This window comes from Lithobates pipiens, unplaced genomic scaffold (assembly GCF_037356315.1).
Source record: "Lithobates pipiens isolate NorthernLeopardFrog02 unplaced genomic scaffold, aLitPip1_a1.2 Scaffold_8, whole genome shotgun sequence".
Taxonomy (NCBI): domain Eukaryota; kingdom Metazoa; phylum Chordata; class Amphibia; order Anura; family Ranidae; genus Lithobates; species Lithobates pipiens.
The window spans coordinates 277,553,336-277,577,229 of record NW_027507903.1 but is presented as its reverse complement, the minus strand read 5'-3'; the positions used below and the strand labels follow the sequence as shown (position 1 = coordinate 277,577,229).

General features: G+C 41.0%; 1 protein-coding gene across 1 annotated transcript in view; it reads left to right on the top strand.

Annotated features, from left to right (window-relative positions):
* The window catches only part of NEDD1 (NEDD1 gamma-tubulin ring complex targeting factor), a gene marked incomplete in the record, with an annotated part of 138,295 nt that overhangs the window by 58,669 nt on the left and 55,732 nt on the right, over positions 1-23,894 (top strand). Inside the window, 5 exon segments of the mRNA XM_077472056.1 lie at positions 1,725-1,856; positions 8,102-8,149; positions 8,864-9,066; positions 10,399-10,546; positions 12,058-12,214. Coding sequence (XP_077328182.1) covers positions 1,725-1,856; positions 8,102-8,149; positions 8,864-9,066; positions 10,399-10,546; positions 12,058-12,214 — 688 coding nt within the window.

The following is a 23,894-nucleotide window of genomic DNA, read 5'->3' as shown; positions in this document are numbered from 1 at the left end:
GTTTACATCTACTCTAACTTGAAAACCTGGAACCACCATGGAGTGCATTGACTGCACAAGCCTGGAAGTGTCACACCTGGGAGGGCTACAATAGCTACATGTAGTTGCAGGCAGCGTAGCTACATGTTTTGGGGTAGAACTGCGCCTTTATCAAGGACTTGATAAAGTTGCAGTTATGATCCAAAACGATTCTTATATTTCTTATATTTACGCCTTATTCATGTCGTCAGTTTTCGGCAGCACCTATATTTGTTAGCAACCATTTTAAAGGATGAAGCACACGAAGGGCAAAATTAGAACCAAAATATCTGATGTGAACGCATTAAGAATTGTTACTACATTTATCAAACCCCAGATATTGATGTGTTATTTGACAGTATTGATAAACTCACACTAGTGTTATGTTGCCCTCTTTCACTTTTATAATAAAAAAAATGTACAAAAAAAGTTTTTTTACTTGTCTATACCAGCGATCGTTTACCTTGATTTGTCTGACTTTTTCTGCTCATCAGCTGTCCATATTGTGTTGGCCTAGGACAATTTTTTTTGTTCCAGTGTGGCCGACGAAAGTCGAAAGGTTTGACACCCCTGTATTAGATGTTTGTCAACCGGCTAAATGTAGTTTGGTGCTCTGTAGTTGCCAAGAAATTTCTCAACGATATCCTTAAATGATTTTGAGATGTTTTTTCTCTGACGCCACTAATCTTCAAACCACTTGTCATTGATGACGTATCTGATCTGTGTTTTTAATTTTGGATAAGGCAAGGAAGGGGTTTATAACCTCTGTCAGATTTTATTTTTTTTTTTTCACCATCTTTTGTTCTGTTCCAGCGATTTCCCTTTGCTTTCTGTTCCATAGCCAAACAAAGTGAGAGGAAATACCTGCAAATTAAGGGAATTCCTTGGGGCCCTCCAGGTCACCAGAACTAGTGTCCCCATAGGAAAATTTCTCCTCTCTCTTTTCTGGGGACAACCCAAAATTTGGGATTTTATTTTACTTTCACTTTCAATGATAATGGTAAACAGGACAAATGGTGAGAGTGAATCTTGCTATCGGGGGCACAGACGGCAATAGAAACTGACAGGTGTTTAATCCCTCTCCACTCTATCCAAAAATGTAAAAAAATAAAAATGGTGCATTTAGTTATATTTTAACCAAGTTCTGCCCAAGGATGTCTTTTGGATGTCATATGATGTCTCTTACTTTCAGTGGTGATATCTGAATGATGCCTGCAGCAGCATCTTAAGAACGTTCATAGCGGCAGTTCAGTCGCTTGATCGTTCTTACAGGTGACAGGAGGGGACCCCCCACTCCCCCAGATGCTTCTCCGGATGAAGGGCGCAGAGATTTCCAGTCTCTGATGGTCGGAGGCCCGGGCACGACGTTATGATGATACGTCTGGGCCACAGATGTAAACAAAGCCGAGATGTCGGCTGGAAAGCATCAGATCGTTGGCTTTTTTTTTTTTTTTTTGATCTGATGCTTTCCAGCCTGGAGGAGAGATGTGGGGTCTTATAAATGTGACAAATCTTCTGAAAATAGCCCTGTGATATTTGCTTTAGCAGGGTAAGTAGATAGTGCTTAGTACATTAAGACAATATCAATAGCTCCAAAATGTTTCTTTTGGGTAAATTTTCACTTCAGAATTGTAGTTCTGATTACCTCTACAATGATGATTTACAGTTTTTTTTTTTTTTTTGTTTTGTTTTATTATCCTCTCAAGGTATGCCACGTAGCACAAGTCTTGATGTAATACCATCAAAAGAAACAGATTTTTCTAAAACTCCAGATTTGAAATCTGTAGATTCATTTGGACGAAGTAGTTTAGGTGATATATTCTCTCCTGTTCGTGAAGGTAATGTCCTTTCGATGTAAATATCATACTTAAATTATTTTTGAAAATATCTTGTAAAGTGTAATAAGACATCTTTTAGAATTTTTTTTTTTTATTTTTTTTAGTATGTCATACTGTTATTATATTTAATTGCTTTATTTGAGCTTGAGGGGTAGAAATTTTTTTTTCTCTTGTATAAATATTTATCAGGTCTTTTTTTTTTTTTTTTCCCACACTGTTTTGATTTTATTTTTATTTATTTTTTCAGTAACCTATAAATGTGCAAAAAAGGAAAATTCTAAATTCATTGCTAGTATGGGCTATAGAAAAAAAAATACCACTGGATAAGCACTCATAGCTATAAAGAAATACTTTAGTGCTAAAAAATATGTTGACACCAGGACAATTGACTCAGAAAACATGTATAATACGAAATGCAAGTTTAGGGATTAAATAACCAAAGAGCTGATACATACCCAAAGACCAACAGTCATTTTTTTATGGCTGCTGAATTGATCATATATAATTACATTTATTTTTTGAACAACGTGATCAAATTGACCCAATTTGTAATATCTTTCACTGAAAATCAGCAGTACAGTGGGGAAAAAGAAAATTTATTTGATCCTCCCTACATATTTTATGTTTGCCAACTTAAAAGAAATGAAGGGTCTATCATTTTTGTCATAGGTGTATTTTAAATGATAGAGACAGAATATCAACCAAAAATCCAGAAAAAACACATACAAATGTTTTTATAAATTGAGTTGTAGTTCAGTAAGTTAAATAAGTGTTTGATCAAATATGACTTGGTACTTGGTGGAGAAACCCTTGTTGACAAGCACAGAGGTAAGACGTTTCTTGTAGTTGATTACCAGGTTTGCACACATCTCAGGAGGGCTTTTGGTCCAGTTTTCTTTTACAGATCTTCTCTAAATCCTTAAGGGTTCTTGGTTGTTGCTTGGCAGCTCGAAGTTTCAGTTTCAGCTCCCGCCATAAATTTTTTAAAGGATTAAGGTCTGGAGACTAGCAAGGCCACTCTCAGACCTTAATGTGCTCCTCCTTGAGCCACTCTTTTGTTACTTTGGCGGTATGTTTTGGGTCATTGTCATGCTGGAAGACCCATCCACAACGTATCTTCAGTGTTCTGGCTGAGGGAAGAAGGCTCTCAACCAATATTTTAAAATACATGGCCCCGTCCATTGTCCCCTCAATTCGGCAAAGTTGTCAGGTACCTTTTTAGCAGAGAAACATCCCCAAAGCAAGGGTTGGTGCTCTTATTGTCATAGTCTCCATTTTTTGTTCTCCAAACACTGCCAGTCAAGTTGATGCCAAAGAGCTCAATTTTGTTCTCATCTGACCACAGCACTTTTTCCCAATCCTTCTCTGAATCATTTTATATGTTCATGGGCAAACCTCAGAGGGGCCTGTACATGTGCCTTCTTTAGGAGGGGGGCCTTGCGGGCTTTGGTATCAATGGTTTGGTGACTATGGTCCCAACTGCCTTGATATCATTCACAAGCGCCTCCCACGTAGTTCTGTTATGATCCCTCACTTTTGTCATTAACACAGGGGTTGACAAATTTGCTTGGAATCTAGGAGCCAGCTAAAAAAGTTAGGAGCCAGGTCTGTGACGGCGATCTGGACCTGTCCCTGGCCTGACGTGGAGACGAGTGAGGGGAAGATAGCCCCCAGCCCCCCACCTGTCTCCAAGTCATTGCCCATAGCTCTTAGAGGGACATTTTTTTATTTTTTTCAAATGACAAATTTTTTTAAATTGCATTTTAGTGTACATGTGAGGTCTCTCTGACCCCAGATCTTATATACAAGAGGACCTGTCATGCTTTTTTCTATTACAAGGGATTTTTACATTCCTTGTAATAGGAATACAAGTGACACACTTTTTTTTTTTTTTTTTTTTTTAAAAACAGTGAAAAAAATAAAAGTTAAAATAAGAAAAAAAAAAATATTTTAAACAATCTTGACCCTGATGACAGCTCTTTTGGTCTTGCCCATGATTGTGAGATTTGAAGAAAAGAGAGATTCCGTGGACAGGTGTCTATTATACACCTAGCGAGTTGTTGTTAGGAGCACATTAAATTGGCAGGACTAATCTGTGTACCACATGAGCATGTGGGAGCCAGAATTGTTGTTGGTTGGTAGGGGATCAAATACTGATTTTACTCACTGAACTGCAACTCCATTTATAAAAAAAAAATTGTAACATGTTTGTTCTGGATTTTTGGTTGATATTCTGTCTCTATCATTTAAAATACACCTATGATACAAATTATAGACCTTAATTTTTGTCAGTGACCAAACATACAAAATCTGCAGGGGACCAAATAATTATTTTCCCCACTATATGAATTGTGGCAGCCATAGATGTTGAATTAATTTGTTGCAAATGTTTTTGATTTCAGGATATTTGTCTCCTAGTCCAATGGGAGCCTATGAAAAGTTTTATCAGATTGAGGATAATGATTTAAATTCAGAAGGATGAGGCTGTGAACACTGCAACTATAAATGTATAATAAAGATGTGCTTCAGCATCCTCTAAAACTGAAGAGGCTGAGTGAAAGATACAGATTTATTTTTGTTGGACCATTTTATAGTCTGTTTTAAAGAGGAAGTGATGTCATATGCGTTAGTTGATGGCTCCTTCTGCTATGTTTTACACATCATGGTGTCACTTGTCTGTAGCTTAAGCAGAAGTTTGGTGAAAATAGAAACACCAGGAACTGTACTTTCCATGAATGAAGAGTGTCTGTGTGCTGGTAGCTGCTGGTTGAACTCCAAAGTGCTCTCCTGCCTGATATCCTGAACTGTAATCTTCAGTGCAGACTATGCCCTCCCTTTCCACCCTCATGCTTGATTTATTGAAGCTATACTTTCCATTCCATTTTTTTTCTTGAGTCAAGGAAGTGAACAAATGGTTCATTGGAATATGTTGGTAGAACTCGCTGTTGGGTGGAGAGGCATTTTTTCTAATTCCCATTTAGAGATCAGGTATTCCATAACTAGACAGTTACACAAAGCAAGTAACCCTGTTCCATCTCTACAAATAGAAATCAACTCCATCTTATGTAAAAATAAAGTAATACCCTTAATTAGAGCTGCACAATTAATCGTCAAGAATCGTTATCGCAAACTAAAGTGTTTCACAATTCTTTCTGTGCAAAGAATTCTCTGCTCTTCTGAAGCCACAGCCCTCAAAAGAAAAGAGAAAAACTGGACAGTCTGCCAAGAATCATAACATTCTTTATCAGTTGAACTTAAGTATAAACATTGTAACAGTTTGTCAATGGAATAGACTTTGTGTGCAAGTGAAAAAAGTTTAACCACTTAAAACACTAAACCTTTTTCTGACATTTGTTGGTTTCAAGTAAAAAAATATTTTTTTGGGCTAGAAAATTACTTAGAACCCCCAAACAGAAGTCACGTTTGTGGTTCATAGGCTGGTGTCCGGCACGCACAGTGCAGTAATTATTTTGGGAATTTGGCTGGCGTGCGTTTCAATGGCGAGAGACATTAATGGCATGTTTCATACATGCCAGTAGGTCCTCCAGTCCTTCCATCTTGTAGGTTCTTGGGCTCCAACTGAAATCGCTCTGTATTGTGATATTACATACACCCCACAGTCATATCTAACTGGTTACTACTGAGTGAAAGTGAGTATCTACATACAGATCTGTCACAATCAGATGCACCATTCATGGTGCTTATAGGGCTCTAGAGCAGTAAATAATTTTATTGTAATTTTATATGTTTTATTTGATATTTAACACTGATTACTTTATATATCTATGCATTAGAATGTATATATGTATGAGGATAAATGTATATGTCGTCCGGTGACATGTCCCTCCCTAATGGGAAATTAACTATCATATATATATATATATATATATATATATATATATATATATATATAATTTATTTTTAGTAGACACCCTAGAGAATAAAATGGTGGTTGTTGCAATATTTTATGTTGCATTGTTTGCGCAGTGATCTTTCAAATGCAATAAAAAAAAAAAAAAAATGAATTTAATGAAGTTAAAAAAAAAAAAAACTAATCAGTAAAGTTAGCCCGTTTTTTTTTTTTTTTTTTTTTTTGTTTGCATAATGTGAGATTTTACGCTGTGAGAGAATTGTGACCTTTTTATTCTAAGTAAAAAATTATGATTCCCATTTAACCAGAATCCTGCAGCTCTACCCTTAATACATAAAAACAAAAACTGTGTAGCACCACTCAGTCATGCAAGCTCAAAGTCCATAAACCATAATAAGTGTATGAAGTCCCAAATAACTGTGTTCACAGTGAGTCAGGAAAGTGAATAGTAGAATCGACAATCCACCGCTGTATAATATACATATATAAAAATTCTTCACACCCCTGTTAAAATGTTAGGTTTCTGTGATGTAATGAGACCACGATAAATAATTTCAGAACTTTTTCCGCTTTTTTAATGTGACCTATAAACTGTACAACTCAATTGAAAAAGAAACTGAAATCTTTTAGGAGGAAGGGGGGGGGGGGGTAAAACAAAAATAAATAAAAATGTGGTTGCATAAGTGTGCATCTCCTCTTATAACTGGGAAAGTTGTTAAGCAATTGCATTCAAAAAAAAGTTAGGAATATTAGGAAATGGGAGTCAGTGCACATCTGCCATCATTTTAAAATACTTCTAATTAACCCCAAAAAAAGTTCAGCTGTTCTAGTAGGTCAAGAGGAGAAAATAATGGCAAAACAGTGACATTACCAAGAACTGGACGTCCCTCTAAAATTTATGACAAAACGAGAAGAAAACTGGTCAGGGAGGCTGCCAAGAGGCCTACAGCAACATTAAAGGAGCTGCAGGAATATCTGGCAAGTACTGGCTGAGTGATACATGTAACAACAATCTCCCGCATTGTTCATATGTCTGGGCTATGGGGTAGATTGGCAAGACTGAGGCCTTTTCTCACAAAGAGAAACATCCAAGCCTGGCTAAATTTTTCAAAAGCCCATCTGAAGTCTCCCAAAAGCATGTGGGAAAATGTGTTGCGGTCTGATGAAACCGAAGATTGAAATTTTTGGCCATAATTCCAAGAAATACTTTGGCGCAAAAACACTGCAAATCACACCATAAGAACACCATACCCTGAGTGAAGAAGTAATGACATCATCATGCTTTGGGGCTGTTTTTCTTCAGCTGGAACTGGGGTCTTAGTGAGGGTAGAGGGAATTATGAACAGTTCCAAATACCAGTCAATATTGGCACAAAACCATGTTCAGCTTTCTAGCAGAAGCCTGACGAAGAACTTCATCTTTCAGCATGGCAATGACCCAAATCATATATCCAAATAAAGAAAGGAATGGCTTCACCAGAAGATGATTTAATTTTTGCAGTGGCTCAGCCAGTGCCCAGACCTGAATCCAATTAAAAACTGTGGGGTGATCTGAAGAGAACTGTGCACAGGAGATGCCCTCGCAATCTTACAGATTTGGAGTGTCAAGTTGTGCCATGTTGATAGACTATAACCCAAAAAGAGTGCTGTAATAAAATCAAAAGGTGCTTCAACCAAGTATTAGTTTAAGGGTGTGCACAGTTATGCAACCGTATTTTAGTTTTTTATTTTCTATTTTTACTTCCCTCCACCTAAAAGATTTCAGTTTGTTGTTCAACTGAGTTGTACAGTTTATAGGTCACATTAAAAATGGAAACCGTTCTGAAATTTATTTCTTTGTCTCCTTTTTTTTTTATTTATTTTTTATTTTTTTACATCAGAAACCTGACATTTTAACAGTAGTGTGTAGACTTTTTATATGCACTGTATGTTTACTCTTTCCATAGTGTTCAGGAAACCAGCCAACGACTCTTTGTGAATTCGACACTCGCTGGAACATAGGGCTGTCATTACAACCACAGAAACACCTGTGACACACACATCTCCTAAGGCTGATAAAGCCCTAATGTTGTTTACAATAGTGCACCAATTTTATTAAACTTGGGTCAAAAGCACAAATGCATACCAATGAAACCGTCACATTCGAAGCAGCTGCCGACCCAGGTCGAGTAGTGGCATGACGTCGCTACTAGAAACTCCACTCCAATGCATTTTGTCCAATCGCCAATTTCAATTCCCTTAATACATCGCTGATACGATTCTCACAAAACAGATGTACAGCAATTATAATCCACAAATTTTCTTCTCATGTGAAAACAAAATTATACACAATAAACCTAGTAAAAAGTTGGGTAACAGTTTTATTTTTATTATAGATATATCACACTTTAAAGGGATGGATGAGCTCACTTCTAAAGGAAATGGTATGTGGACTCCTTTTTTTTTTTTTTTTTTTTTTTTTTTTTTTTGCTATTTTACACTCTACTGTTCTTATTTTATAATTTGATTTTAATTTTCTCTGTAATTTGGTGTTTGCAAGAACATCCTAAATGAACAAACCGAGAACCCCATTCAGAAATCTTTAGCTCTTTTGTACTGTCATAAAAAAGCCAGTTACTAATGGACATCTAAAACTGGCAGCATATTTTTGCATGAGTGATTGGGTCTTCAAAAGAAAAGAATGGTAAATTACTAAAATGATTTGTGGTTTGAAACGTTGCATGTTTTCAACCCTGTGGAGCCTGTGGGCGTAACATTTGCTGTATTATTGACTCATTTTACTGATGGTATTTCCATTGAACAGTGTGGGCTATTCAGTGATTAGTGGCAAAGTAGACTCATGGTGCGTTTTTAAGTGTATTTAGTTGGTGAATAGGCTTTATAAATGTGATCAAACTGATAATCAGTTATAGCGGTTTAATAAATATGCGCACAAGACTGCGAATGCCCTTAGTAAAATGTACTTTGTGGGAAATGTCTATTTTGTGCACGTTTTTGTCTTTTTTTTTTTTTTTTTTTTATCTTTGTTTGTCATTTTTATTACTACTGTAGTTTATTTTGATAATTTTTTGCTTTAAATTTGCTGAGACTGTTTTTATTGTAGCTATCTTAGAGCTGGTATTTTGTTTTGCATTTAGATCTTGATTACTTGGCTCAGTTAAATTCCATGCCTGCCACAAGGCGACATCCTGTTGGTGCCAGTTCACAAGGAATGCATTCCTCTCCATTGCACTTGATTATTGGAAGCCCAATTAAAGAAGAAGATGAGCCCCAAGATGTAGAGCATAAAGCAAGAAGACCATATATTAAAAAGCCAGATTTAAGAGAGAATTTTAAACAGGTAACGCATAACAGCTTTATTTGACTGTTACAAGGCTTAAGCCTTGTAAATTGGTCATCGTGTTATCATGAAAGGCATCCCTGCTCTGTGGATCTTGGTAGATTTGATTTCCTTCCTGCAGCTAATGACCATAAAATTAGGAGAAGTAGGTGGTTAGGTCTACAACATAAATTCTATATTTATCTTTGTCTGCTTTGTTGTTAAACATATTCTTCCTAGAAAATATTAGTCCACTTAGCATAGTCCAAAAGAGGCATATAATGTTTTTTTTTTTTCTTGAGAACTGATAAAAACCTCAGGTAAACAGCCTGCCCCTCTAAAAGGTAAATACTACATGAATTTTTGCAAAAAAGTAGTGTTAACACATAATGTGTTTTATTTATATATTTTTTTTGAGGTATTTAGCTAATAATAATTATGCTACCAAAATAAGTGTGTGCTGTAAATTGCCTCCGGCATTGCTCTTGTTTCTTTCTGCTGGAGGCTGCCATTTTATTGAAGCCCAGACTAGTCACTTCATTATTGGAAACACTCCCCCTCTCCTTTCAGAAAACAATATGCCACTTTCTTCAAATAAAATATGTACTTTTTCAGCCTTGATTGTTTGTCTTGACTCAGAGAGGAGGGCCGACAAGAGCTTTACAGTGCTGAAGTTCCTAGTGTTGCTGAGGATAAAGGGGATTTTAGGGAGATAAGATTAGACACTATCCTTGTAAGTTTAATGTCATTGTAAACTAGTTTTTTTCCTATAAAAATAATAAACATGTTATACTTACCTGCTATGTTGCAGTGGATTTGCACAGAACAGCCCAGTTCCTCTTCTCTGGTCCCTCTTCTGTGATCCTGGATCCTCCCTCCTGTTCAGTGCCCCCACAGCAAGCAGCTTACTATGGAGGCAGCCAAGCTGAGTCACAGGTCCCTGTGTCTATTCAAACATGGAGCCCTGACATAGCCCCACACCCACTCTCTCCTGATTGGCTAGCTGACTTTGACAGCAGCAGGAGCCAGTGGCCCAACTGCTGTGTTTCAGCCAATCAAGAAGGAGAATCAAGGACAGCTGAGACACTTGTGGACAACACTGGCAGAAAGTGACCTCAGGTAAGTGTTAGGGGGGCTTCTGCACACAGAAGGCTTTTTATCTTAATGCATTATTAAGATAAAAAAATCTTCCAACTTTACAACCCTTTTAACTCTCTCCCTGGTTGCAGTGTTTGCCCTGTCACAGGGCAAGGTCAAAACTGGCCAAGCCATAAGCTAATGCAGATGATTTTAGGGTTGTATGGAAAAAACTGTATATTTAGTGGTCTAATTTTTATGGTTTTCTTTCTTAAGCCTGCAAAACCATCAAATGCTGAGCATATTAATTTAAATACATCACCTGTGCCTGTATCGCGGACTCCAGAAGCAATTGAAAGAACAGGAAATCTTATTCAACCCCAATTTAAACAAGATGTTCCAGCTTATATTACAAATGCAGCAAGTATGTAAGATGCAAGTAGTTTCATTATTTTATGAAAAATGTATCTTTGCTTGTTTTTTTTTTTTTTCTTAAATTGAATCTATGCTCCTTTTTCTACGTGTATATGTAGAACAGATTTGTGATGTAAATGATGCTTTGTATGTATACAGTATATGCGTGTGTGTATATCTATATACATTACTGTTCAAAAGTTTTAGGCAGGTGTGAATAAATGCTGTAAATTAAGAATGGTTTCAGAAATCGAAGTGTTAATAGTTTTTTTTTTCATCCGTTAACAAAATGGAAAGTAAATTAAAAGAATTCCAAATCAACATTTGGTGTGACCACCCGTTGCCTTTAAACCAGCAGTAATTCTTCTAGGTAGGCTTGCTCACAGGTTTTGAAGGAACTTGGCAGGTAGGTTGTTCCAAACATCTTGACCTAACCACAGATCCTCTGTGGCTGTAGACTGCCTCAAAGCCTTCTGTCTCTTTATGTAGTCCCAGACAAACGGAATGATGTTGAGGTCAGGGCTCTGTGGAAGCCAAACCATCACTTCCAGGACTCCTTGTTCTTCTTTACACTGAAGATAGTTCCTAATGCCATTGTGTGTTTGGAGTCTTTGTCCTGCTGTAGAATACATTTGGGGCTAATCGCATGCCTCCCTGAGGGTATGGCATGATGGCTAAGTATCTTCCTATATTTCTCAGAATTGAGAACACAGATTCTGACCAAATCTCCAACTCCATTTGCAGAAATGCAGTACCAAACTTGCAAGGAACCTCCACCATGCTTCACTGTTGCCTGCAGACACTCATTATTGTAACACACTCCAGACCTTCACAAACAAACTGCCTCCTGTTAGTCAAAAATTGCCCATTTTGACTTATCAGTCCAGAGAACCTGCTGCCATTTTTCTGCATCCCAGTTCCTATGTTACCGTTCAAGGGACATGGAAACATAGCTAAGCAACTCAACTATGCACAAATCCTCTATTTGCGATCCTCCAGTACTGTAAGATCCTACTAGTTTAATATGTTTGAGGGGGCTGGATGTGTGTGCTATAATTAACCCTGTCTTTACTGTGCAGGCTGATCTTCATTATCTGTTTTAACTAGATTTGAACATGGTCTGTCGTAACAGGGTTAAAGGTAGCAAAGCTAAGCTTCTTTAATTGCATATCAATGAGGACAAAGTTAAAAAATAAAAAATAAATATATCCTTGCAGTCAGCCATGATGCCTTCTGCCGAGAAACATCCTAAAGGGAAGAAATATATGTTTAAAAAAAAATGGAGGGGGTATGCTGTGTGAATGGGAACATATAAAACATATATAATGAGATGTTTTTGAATTTAATCCTTTAAATGTAATAACCCTACCATCTTTATGTCCAAACCCTTGCGTCTATACTAGTTCATATTGTTACTGTTAAGATATGTAAATTATTGAACTTTTAAAGACAAAGTTTTTAGTAGATTGCAGTACCTTTTTTGCTTTAGTATTTAGTGTCTTATGCTTTTTCATTTTACAGGCCCAAAGTTATCTACATCAATCAGTAAAGACATTGCTTCCTCACTGTCAGAAAAAATTGCTGATTCATTGGCTAGTGAGAAAAGTGGAGCCCCCTTAACATCTGTTCAAATAAATTTCATAAGAAACATGATAGAGGAAACTCTTGAGGACTTCCGGTAATTTTTTGTTTTTTTTCTTCTTCTTTTTTTTCTGCTTTCATTTACAAGCTTCCTTATGCAGAAAGCCATGTAACTTTTGATTTTTGTTTTCAGTGGTCATTGTGCTTTTGGAAGAAGATGATTCTTTAGGCATGGGTAGTTCAATAAGCTGCCGTTATGTTTACTAAACTTTAGTTTTCTTTATCGTTTATTGAAGGAGATAGCCATGCTTCATCATGGATGGGCTTGATTATTATTATTTATTATACATTATTTTGTGTTAACAGTTTGCACAGTGCTTTACAGCATGAGGGTAGACAGTATAGTTACAATACAATTTAATCAGGAGGAATCAGAGGGCCCTGCTTGTTAGAGCTTACAATCTAAAAGGAAGGGTTAAATTATACAAAAGGTAATAAATGGGGGGGGGGGGGGGGGGTTAGCTGATGGAGAAAATAAAAGTTCAGTAGTTAGGTGTGGGCAGGATGGGCTTCTCCGAAGAGAAGGGTTTTCAGAGAATGCCTAAAAGTGGACAGTGTAGGTGATAGTTGGATAGATTCGGGTAGGGAGTTTCATAGGATGGGGAAAGTCTTGGAGTTGAGCATGGGAGGAGGTGACAAGGGAGCTAGAGAGCCAGAGGTCATGGGAGGAACAAAGAAGGATTTGGTTGTCATTTGTTAACTAGGTTAATGGTGTAGCTAGTGCCAGAGTTGTGGATGGCTTTGTAAGTTGTTTAGTATTTTGAATTTAATTTGTTGGGTGAGCTGAAGCCAATGGATGTATTGGCAGAGGGGTAGTAGACACTGAATGGTTGGTATGGTGGATAAGTCTGGCAGCATCATTCATGATGGGCTGAAGGTAGAGGCGCACGAATAATCTCAAAACGATCGCGATCTCGATTCACACCCCCCCACGCAATCCAAGTTCTGGGTGACCCGCCATTTTCTTTTAGCGCCGCCGGTTCCACCTAACCAGCGTGAAACGCAAATGGTAGATATCGGAACTGACGTCAGTCATTGGAGCGTGTGATGTGGCGTGCTGCTACCTGGTTGTGGGCGGGTACAGTGGCCGGGAAACAGCAGTGTGAGTAGGCACTGCTATACACAGTAGCAGTAATAAAAGACAGGCAAGATCACAGATTAAGTATTCTCGTGAAGGTAACCTAGATAGGACAAGGCTCCAGAGGGTTTGCAACGCCATTATTGAGTCATCAGGACATATTTACACACACGGATTAAATAAAAACACATTTAGGAAAGTGGAAGTGTTTTTCAAAAACAGATTGACATCTGGTCCTGCATAAATCAGCAGTCAGTGTAACCATGCCACGGTGCTGCCAAACAAATAAGTGTTTGGATAAAATGTGCAGATCTATTCTGTACTGAGGCAAATTCATTACTATATCTGCAAACATCAATGGACAACATTAAACTAACAAAGCTCTGATAACCTAATGTTCTCAGAGATTGTAAATTTTTCAAATAAAACTGTTTTTTGAGAATCGTGATCTTCATTCTAAGCAAAAGAATCGTGATTCTCATTTTTCCCAGAATCGTGCTGCTCTAGCTGAAGGGCTATAGCCTATATAAAGGCCAGTGAGAAGGGAGTTTCAGTAGTTAAGGCGAGGGATGACTGGGAGTGAATTAGTAGCTTTGTGATGTCATTGATTAGGAAAGGGTGTATTTTGGAGATGTTGCATAGGTTGGGGCCGTAAGCTTTGGACATTGATTAATCTGCTGACCAGATTGTTCAGCGTGTCTTGGGATGACATGGAGAATCTCACTGGGAGTAAGGGCACTCTACTTCTTCAAGCTTGGAAGACAAAAGCCTCCTGTCGCAAGGCCAGGATCCCCCTCCTTTGCTCACAAAAGTGTTTTTCGTGGCCAGGGATCCTCCTCAATAGAGTTGCACCAATATTAGTAACCCTTAATTTACTCTAATCAACCTTAACTCCCTATTCTCCTCCATTTAATTTTTTTCCTGCTTTTTTTTTTTTTTTTCACATCTATTTTATAAACGATAAACGATTAACTTTTTTTGTTTGCTTTGTTAGTGAATATTTTCACACATATATATTAACATATTTACACATTTCACATTAAAAAAAGCACAAAATTAAAAAACAAAATCAATTTTTCTTTTCATACATCAGGGGACACAGAGCCATAGTAGTTAATATGTGAGTTATAGGCCACCTTTGGGTGACGGACACTGGCATGCCCCAAATTAAAAAATGCACTCCCTATATAACCCCTCCCACTGGTGGGAGCACCTCATTTTTTTCACCAGTATCTAAGGTGTTTTGTCACGAGTAAAGCTGTTCTGAGCTCCACTGGAGCAATCCTTGCTGGGGCTGGCTATGCAGACTGATCCATTCAGTGTCTAATCTTGGCTGTATTAAATATGAATAAAATATTCAGCGCCAATATATAAATACACTAAAGACTAATGCAAGCAGACACTCAAGGTAAATTCAATCAACCCCTCAAATAGCTAAAAACATGTAAACAGTGCTGCACAAAAAATATTAAATGTCCATAATCTATGGGAGACAATCGGAAAAGGTGCAAGTGGATAGATGTAGATCAATAGGTCTGATATTCAGTGATCCCTTCACCACATAAACGGATGGCCTCTCACCTCCAACCTTTGACCTGAAAAAGTCACTATGCAGTGAATGATCGGTAAAACCCACAAATCTTGCGACCTTCTGTCTATTGCAAATCACTATGCAGTGAGCGAACTGTGAAGCCAACAGGTCCTCGTATCATAGTAATATTGGGACCCGAAGTTTAAAAAACGTATGTTCTAATGCTCTGCATTGCATCTTTTATAGTATAAAACGAACTGAATTGCACTTACAAAATGTTGCACTCTAAGCCGAGTGCTAAGCATCCAGGTTACAATGTGTATCAATCCGATGTGATTGCCGCGGGTGACGACATGCCGTAAGCGTTGCGTCCATAGGCGGGACTTGCGCAGGGCAGGGCGTACGCAGACGGCCCGCAAATTGTGTATAAATAACATTAGAAACCCACAGTCTGCCTATCAGTGAACCCTGAAGCCGCCGCCTAATCACCGCCATTTATAAATTACTGGCTCCAATATCCTGCACTGGTGACAAGGGTAAAATATAAAGAAAAGAGGGAGGGTGGGTTGCGCTTCCTATATTAAAGTCCAATAGTGGGCTATCACAGAAAACAATCCATATCTCAATGCTATCATAGAAGCAACAAAAAGTGCAATCGTGTTTGAACAAACAGACAGAAGCTAGTGCATCAAAGTGCGTCTGTGCATAATATATGTAAAATATGTGCATAACATTAAATATATAAAATCTAGTACGTAAATATTTTAAGTGACACCAGCAGTGGTGCTGTGATAAAAGCTACTCAAGGGAAAGGCAAAAGGTACTGCACTATGGTGGATTCCTTTTGCCTTTCCCTTGAGTATATATGTTGCTAGTACTCACGGAGGAATCGGATGATATATGGTGACGTTAGAGAAATGTGAAGTCCCCTCTCCATCCATCTCCTGGTGCTCCTTATAAAAGGCTATTCTTTTGCTGTACACCTTACAGCAGTAAGGTAATTACCCAGTGTGACCAGCACTTACACAGAAAACCACCCGTACGGAAGAGAGTTGGCGTGGCACATTTTGCACTTTACTATCGGATTTTGTTATTACACTGCAGTTTTCACGATTGGAATATGTATGGGTCACTTTGATCAGATATAATCGCTGCTGCTGCTATTTTTTCTATTTTTATTTGCTGCGGTTTTTTATTTATTGGTTTGCTACGTGTACCTCACTTATAAAAATTTTTGGTTACATGCACTTGTAGTTTTTATCACAGCACCACTGCTGGTGTCACTTAAAATATTTACGTACTAGATTTTATATATTTAATGTTATGCACATATTTTACATATATTATGCACAGACGCACTTTGATGCACTAGCTTCTGTCTGTTTGTTCAAGCACGATTGCACTTTTTGTTGCTTCTATGATAGCATTGAGATATGAATTGTTTTCTGTGATAGCCCACTATTGGACTTTAATATAGGAAGCGAAACACACCCCCCCTCTTTTCTTTACATTAATGAGAGCCAACTCCTAAAGTGTTTGCTGCACCTATTAGAATAGAATTGTGCCTTTTTTATTTAACCATTTTTACATACAGCGCAGGAGCCCTTACATACATATCTAAGGGTAAAATATAAATAAAAAAGTGTCCTTTATCGATCCTTTAGCGTAACTTTATATTGCATTAATCAATTCATTAAAACGCAAGATTTAAGAGAGGCACAAAAACACCTAAAAGGTCTGTAGGAGACAGACATCTCAATTAAGGGGGCACGGTAGACAATAAAATGAATGATAATATTCTGAAATGTAAAACGTCAGTCCACAACCATCACACTGGTACATAAAAAAACACAATATAAAATTAGCTATTAGAAATAAAACAAGATCGAAATCAACATTCATTCTAGCGGGAGTCATAACTTTAGTCTCAAAATTCCAATACGATTCTCTACGACTCAACTGCCGGATATAGTGGCCACCTCTCCAATGCTGGTAACTTTTTCAATACCCAAAAATTTGACATTTGGGGTTCCTATTATGGCACATCCTAAAATGCCGCGACACACTGAGTCTTGACACCCCTTTTTATATTACTAATATGTTCTCCCACCCTTGCATGTAATGCTCTGGACGTGCGGCCTACGTACTGTAGCCCACAGTCACATTCAAGCATATATACTACTCCTTCTGAGGCACACGTGATTTAAACTTTCGATTTTGTACAGTTTACCCATAACAGTGGCCACAAAATTCTTTTGTCTCAATGTTTTTGCTGGCATTTTTACAGGTGGCACACCTTCCACATCCGTAAAAGCCAGACAAAAGGCTAAATAACTTATTATCTGCAATTTTGGGCGGGTCAATAACACCAGGTGCCAAACGGTCACGAAGGGAGGGCAGTGAATGCAAGTCGATCTGGAAGGACAGGTCCAAGAATCTTGTCTGACTTCAGAATCGGCCAATGTTTGGCTATGATTCTCTCAAATTTCTTGTGTTGGATACTGTAATCCATCACAACTTTAAAACCAGAGGAGATATCAACAGCCTCAGCACTAGTAGTTCTATCAGAATATTTTAGAATATTATCATTAATTTTATTGTCTAGAGTGCCCCCTTAAGTGAGATGTCTGTCTCCTACAGACCCTTTAGGCGTTTTTGTTCCTCTCTTTAAATATTGCGTTTTGATGAATTGATTAATGTAAGGATCGATAAAGGATCAATAAAGGACACTTTTTTGGTATTTATATTTTACCCTTGTCAGCAGTGCAGGATTTTGGAGCCAGTAATTTATTATTTATACACAATTGCGAGCCGTCTGCGTACACCCTGCCCTGCACTGAGGAAGTCCTGCCTACGGATGTAACGCGTACGAGGGGTCAAGAGTTACGCATGATGTCACCCACGGCCATCACATCGGATTGATACACATTGTAACCTGGATGCTTAACACTCAGCTTAGAGTGCAACATTTTGTAAGTGCAATTCCGTTCGTTTTATACTATTAAAGATGCAATGCAGAGAGCATTAGATCGTATGTTCTTTTTTACATATGGCTTTTTGAAACTTCGGATTCCGATATTATTATGATACGAGGACCTGTTGGCTTCACCGTTCGCTCACTGCATAGTGATTTGAAATTGACAGAAGGTCGCAAGATTTGTGGGTTTTACTGATCGTTCACTGCATAATGACCTTTTTAGGTCGAAGGTTGGAGGTGAGAGGCCATCCATTTATGTGGTGAAGGGATCACTGAATATCAGACCTATTGATCTACATCTATCCACTTGCACCTTTTTGGATTGTCTCCCGTAGATTATGGACATGTATTAAATGATACCCAGGCCTTCGTATCTGAAGAAACAAGTTTTTATTTTTTTTATTTATTTATTTTTTTGCCTGTGAATGCTCTCCTTTGGGAAGCTGGACCCTGGGAGCTAGTACTTTTTGGTATTGAGACCATCAAGTTTTTACTGCCAGGGTGCTATTACAGGCCCAGGATTGTGGGGTTTTCCTTTTTGGATCCCATGCTCCTGAAGGTTTAACGGAACCCATCACGAAGGGTGAAGATTGGGTCTGTTGGTTTACCACAGAAAAGCCTGCGGCAGGAAAAGGTAAGTGCCGTTTTCTAAGAAATTGAAACATTTTTCTTATGAAATCTCTCCTTTAAATCAGTAAATGCTGTCATGCCTATGTGTCACCACTGGGGGCTGTATTGAGTGCTCACGTCTCATGCTTCTCAGAGCCATGTTATGTTTGGAAGCATATGCTTCTCCGGCCGAGCGACAGACCTCCGGTAAGTCTGGGGGCGTTTTCTCTCTCCACAGACGCCCCCTATGCCGAAATTTCTTCCCCTCTTTGGGGAAGGAAGCGCTGCATTTAAAAAAACAAAATTGCACAAACGGCACGCCTCTCGTGGCTTACAGACCCCCCCCCCCCCCGCCATTTCTCCTTCCTAGGGATCCCACAGGATCGAGAGCCCCCTGCCGCTCACGCATGAGACTCTTTTTGAAAGGGAGGGCCGTAGGTGATGCGGGGTTTAGTGCCGCATTAGCGTCTAAGTCCAGCGTGGGAGGTTTTGTTTTTAAAAATGCCTCCATGTGTATTCTGTGTAACTGTGAAGGGACACGAGTAAAAGTGCCATTTAAGGTTGGTGACACAGGTTTTTTTTCCTCTGACACATTTACTGCTGCATCAGGCGGAGCCTTAATAGCAGTGTTGAAGCTAAACTATTGCTTAAGCAGTGCATGCAATATCTTCTGATGGTACCTCTGCTTTATGCATCGGCTAAGATCAGAAGGGGGGTTAAAATACCCCCAGAAATAGCGCTGAAGGAGTCCCCCTCTAATTCTGGTAAGCTTACTCATCTCTACAGTTGGCATCCTCCCCTGAGGAGGAGTGACTGGTTAGAGTAAGCTCAGGGACATGAAATGTTCACAATTGTTTTCAACACTGCAGCCTCTGTGTATTTTACCAAAAGTAAATTTTTCCCTCAGCCATGATAGGTTTACAAAAAAAAAAAGTTTAGCCACTTTAATCGCACATGTTCTCTATCATTGCCCAGGACCCTCAAATGGGGGAACTAGGGGCGGGATAATATGAATTCCCTCAGGGGACCATGGATGACTCCTCTTCTGAGGTGTCAAATGCGGGAGAACCAGCTGGTTTCAATGTCCCCGCATTTATGCTCTTTAACTGAGTGTTTGGGTTCGTTAAAGCCTCCTCTGACTGTACATTCTTTTTCCTGTCCATTTATTGTCGGAAAAGCCTTTTTGTATCTGTGAAGATCTCCCAGATGTTTTCCTTCTAAGAAAGTTTTTATCCTTTTCCTATGGTGGCGAAAATTTTCAAAGTACGGTATACTAGCAGTTAACGCAGTATATCCTCTGGAATAAGAGCTGTTATTGGCAGACAATAATAAAATGCTTAGGCATCCAATGAATAAAGTTGGAATTCCTGTTAAAAAAAACAAAACAGAATAAAAAAAACACTTTAATCTTTCATTCATTGACAGACACAGCTCCATTTAATCTTGATCGTAGGGTTATTACGCCACCTTCAGGAGTAGACTAGGCAGAACATGTAATGCATGTGAAACACAACAGAACTTTACAGTTCCGCCCAGGGGGCATTCCCTCTGGTAATAATCCCTCAGCCTGCTTCCTGCAGCTCAGTTTTTTGCTGCCTAGTGAAGAAAGACCTAGGCTCCCTGCCTGGACCATTGGTCCTGGGGTTTTTTTTAAATTTTTTTTGCCTTTTGCGCAAGATTAAGACCCTTTGATCTTCTATCAACTGCCGGCTGGGTGACAGGCTGGTTAAGTTATCCTTGTAGTTCCCCCACCAGTCCGGCCATCGAGCGTGTGCAAGTTGCAGCTACTGCTCGGCAGGCCACGACATACCTCAGCTCCAGAGGTGGTCGGTGAGCTTCAATGCTCTGGGGTATTCATATGACCGGGCTACTGATGTCTGGATCACAGTACACCGAGGCCAGCAGCCACCCTGTAACTGCGCAGGAGTGGGTCTGTAATGGAATGTCTCCCAGCTCTTCAGGACTGGTAAGTACGACTCTCCTTGCTAAAGTGGGGTTGAGCAGCTGGGCATTCCCTGGGAGGTCGATTCGGGGGTCGCCTCACCTCCTTCTCTTCTCTCCCACATCCCTATTTTCTCTCCTTCCCCTGGCGGCTGCATGTATCTGCTGAGCGGTGTGTGTACAGGGGCTCGCTGGGTCTCTTACCTACATGGGGTCTGTGCGGCTAGCCATGGTCCTGGTTCCGGTGTGGGGGGGGGGGGGGGGTCTCAAAAAGGTGCCTGTGGGGAAATTTTGCTGTGTTTGAGCCAGCACTGTTCTGTGCTGTGGGTTTCACTTTTCACCGCATGTCGCTGCCAGGCGGCCATTTTGGTTGAGGGCAGAGCAGGTTCCCCTTGTGAGCTTCAGCGGCCATTTTCTGTAGGTTTTCCTATTCAGATCATTGGGGGTCATTTTCTGAAGGCCTGAGTGCTTTTTTTTCACCACAGCTCTCTAGTGACAGCATGCCATGTGCTATCACACTGTTTCCTTTGGTTCCTGTGTATACAGGACGCTGAGCGGCCATTCCCAGAATGCTTGAGCAAGCTCTGCAGATCGTTTTAGCACTCATATCTACTGCTGCTGGCGACACAGCCACTTGCACTTGGGTAACCTCCTGGGGACTACAGGCACGGCTAGTAACCGACACAGAACGCCTCAGGGTGGCGAGTTAGGCATTAGGAACCCCCCCCCCAGCCAGCGGCAGCAGGAGGGTGGGACCTTCACTGTCCTAAGTCCCCTTTTAGGTGGCAGACAGGGTAGGGTCAGCATAGTTTCAGAAACTGGTGTTTCTTCTCCCGAAATCCAGGCTAATGCAACCAGGTCACCTGCGAATGGCGCTGTGCCCATGGACACCCTGACGGCAGTCCTTAATTCATTTGTTGCTAAAATGGAGGTGGTGCGTGGAAGGAAAGGTGCGCTAAAAGGCCCCTCCCCCCCCCCCCCCCCCCCGTTCTCTGGGGAGAGCTCTGATGCAGACTTGGGCCCTGCTGCGGCTGGTGACCCCTGCTTTGACCTATCAGACAAAACTGTCCAGGACCATTCGGACAGCGAGGATGATTCCCCGTCCGGGCGCGACAAAGCGCTTGTTGGAGCACTTACCACAGCTGTGCTTGATACCCTGAAGATCCAGGAGCCAGCGGATTCCTCTGCTGATGTATAGGTCCCTTTTTGGGTCCCGCAAGCCAGCACGTTCACCTAAGGTGTTCCCGTATTTGACTTATTTTGATAAGTTCATCTACAGGGAATGGGGTAGGCCACAAAGGACCTTATTCGGTCCCCAAAAACATGGCAGTGCGTTACCCCTTTGAGGAAAGCCTTCTCAAAAAATGGGTCGGCTCCTCCACTCGTGGACCCCCTCCCCAGTATCCAGGTTAAATAAAGTTACAACGATCCCGGTAGAGGGGACTCCTGCATTCAAGGCCAAGGCAGTGGCTCGTTTCGTTGTTTACGGTTGTGGGGTCCGCCATACGAACAGTACTGGCATCTGCACTTGTGTCACAGACACTGACTGAGTGGGCAAAAATTTTGAATTGGGGGAGCAGAAGGCTTCTCCTGTCTGCGTGGAATTGGCGGACCAACTAGTGCATGGCCTCAAGTATGTTTGTGACGCATCCCTGGATACTTTCCCTTTGTTATCCAGGGCTTCAGTGTCAGCTGTGGTACTGCAGCGCCTGATTTGGTTAAAATGCTGGTCTGCTGATCAGGCATCTAAGAAAGCCCTGACGGATCTTCCCTTCCTTGGCGACCGGCTCTTTGGAGCCTCATTGGATGACATTATTAAAAATGCCACCAGGGGTAAGAGTACCCTATTCCCACAAGCCAGGAAGCCTAAGGAGCCACGCCGCAGGCAAGGGCCCTCTTTTTCCGCTCCTAAACAGCTTTTTTGTCTGGCCAGGGCTTCGGCGAAGCGTTCCCCAGCTTGCCAGGACGGCCACGGACAGACAAAAGCGTCCCTGGCATCGCAAGCCTAGCAAGCCTGTGACAAAGTGCTACCGCATGAAGGTTTGCCCCCACCCCTGTGGCTGGGGGGTCGTCTTCGGGAGTTTGCAGCCAGGTGGTCTTCCCGACTGTCCAACAAATGAGTTTGCGATCTGATTTCCTCAGGCTACAAGATAAGTTCCTCTCTTGGCCACAGACAAGATTCTTCCACTCCAGCACACCCGTAGCCCCGGCTTGCCGGGAGGCCCTCTTGGATGGAGTAAGGGACTTGCTGAGTCGCGGGGTGGTTCCGGATTCGGAACTCTTCCAGGGGTTCTATTCAAATCTATTTGTAGTTCCCAAGAAGGAAGGGGTACGTCCAATTTTGGGCCTAAAAGCCCTCAATCACTTTGTAAAAGTGCAGAGGCTCAGGATGGAATCAGTTCGCTCGGTAGTCGCTGCACTCCATCATGGGGACTTCCTGGCATCTTTGGACATCCAGGATGCGTACCTGCACTTTCCCATATGTCTGCGGCATCAAAAGTTTCTGCGATTTGCAGTTAGAGAAGCCCACTATCAGTTTGTGGCTTTACCATTTGGCCTGGCATCAGCCCCCCGAGTCTTTACCAAGGTATTGGCTCCAGTTTTGGCGTTGCTGCGACAACACGAGATCGCGATCGTAGGATATCTAGACGATCTCCGCCTGAGAGCATCTTCTGCCTCGGAGTTAGAGGAAGTTTTTTGCGATCACCATGCAGACTTTGCAAGAATTCGGGTGGCTGTTGAACCTAAAGAAGTCAGTGGCTGTACCGACCCAGCGTCTGGAGTACCTAGCTTGCTGCTGATCTGGAGAGTCTTTCTCCCTTCAGACAAATTGCAGACTCTCAGGTCCGCAATAAAACTGCTGAGGAACCGCGAGTGGTCGTCGCTTCGCTTTTGCATGCGAGTCCTGGGACTCATGGTAGCCGCCTTCGAGGTCATGCCGTATGCCCAGTTCCACACCAGAGTCTTGCAGAAAGAGAGGTTTTGTCAAAATGGGACAAATCTCCGTTGTCCCTGGATCGTTCGATCCAGGTGAGCCAGTCAGAGACTCCCTGATATGGTGGCTGAGATCCCCGGGGATTCAGTCAGGAAAGTCTTTCCTACCTCTACAATGGACGGTGATTACAACGGACGCCAGCCTACCTGGCTGGGGTGGATTGATGAGCGTTCAGTCGGCTCAGGGCCTCTGGTCGGCGGAAGAATCCAGGTTGCTGATCAATCTGCTCGAATTGAGAGCGATCAGGCTGTGCCTCTCCACATGGTCCATGAGACTAAAAGGACATCCAATCAGGATCCAGTCAGACAACGCCACTGCGGTGGCATATGTCAATCACCAAGGGGGAACAAGAAGCTCAGCCGCGGCTTGGGAGGTCGTTCACATACTTCGGTGGGCAGAGCGTCACGTACCTGTCGGCCATTTACATTCCCGGAGTGGAGAACTGGCAGGCGGACTTTTAGAGTCGCCAGATGCTGAACCCAGAATGGGAGTTGCATCCGGAGGTGTTCAGGTTACTGTGCCTGAGGTGGGGTACACCAGACATGGATCTTTTGGCCTCCCGTCTCAATCGGAAGGTACCAAGATT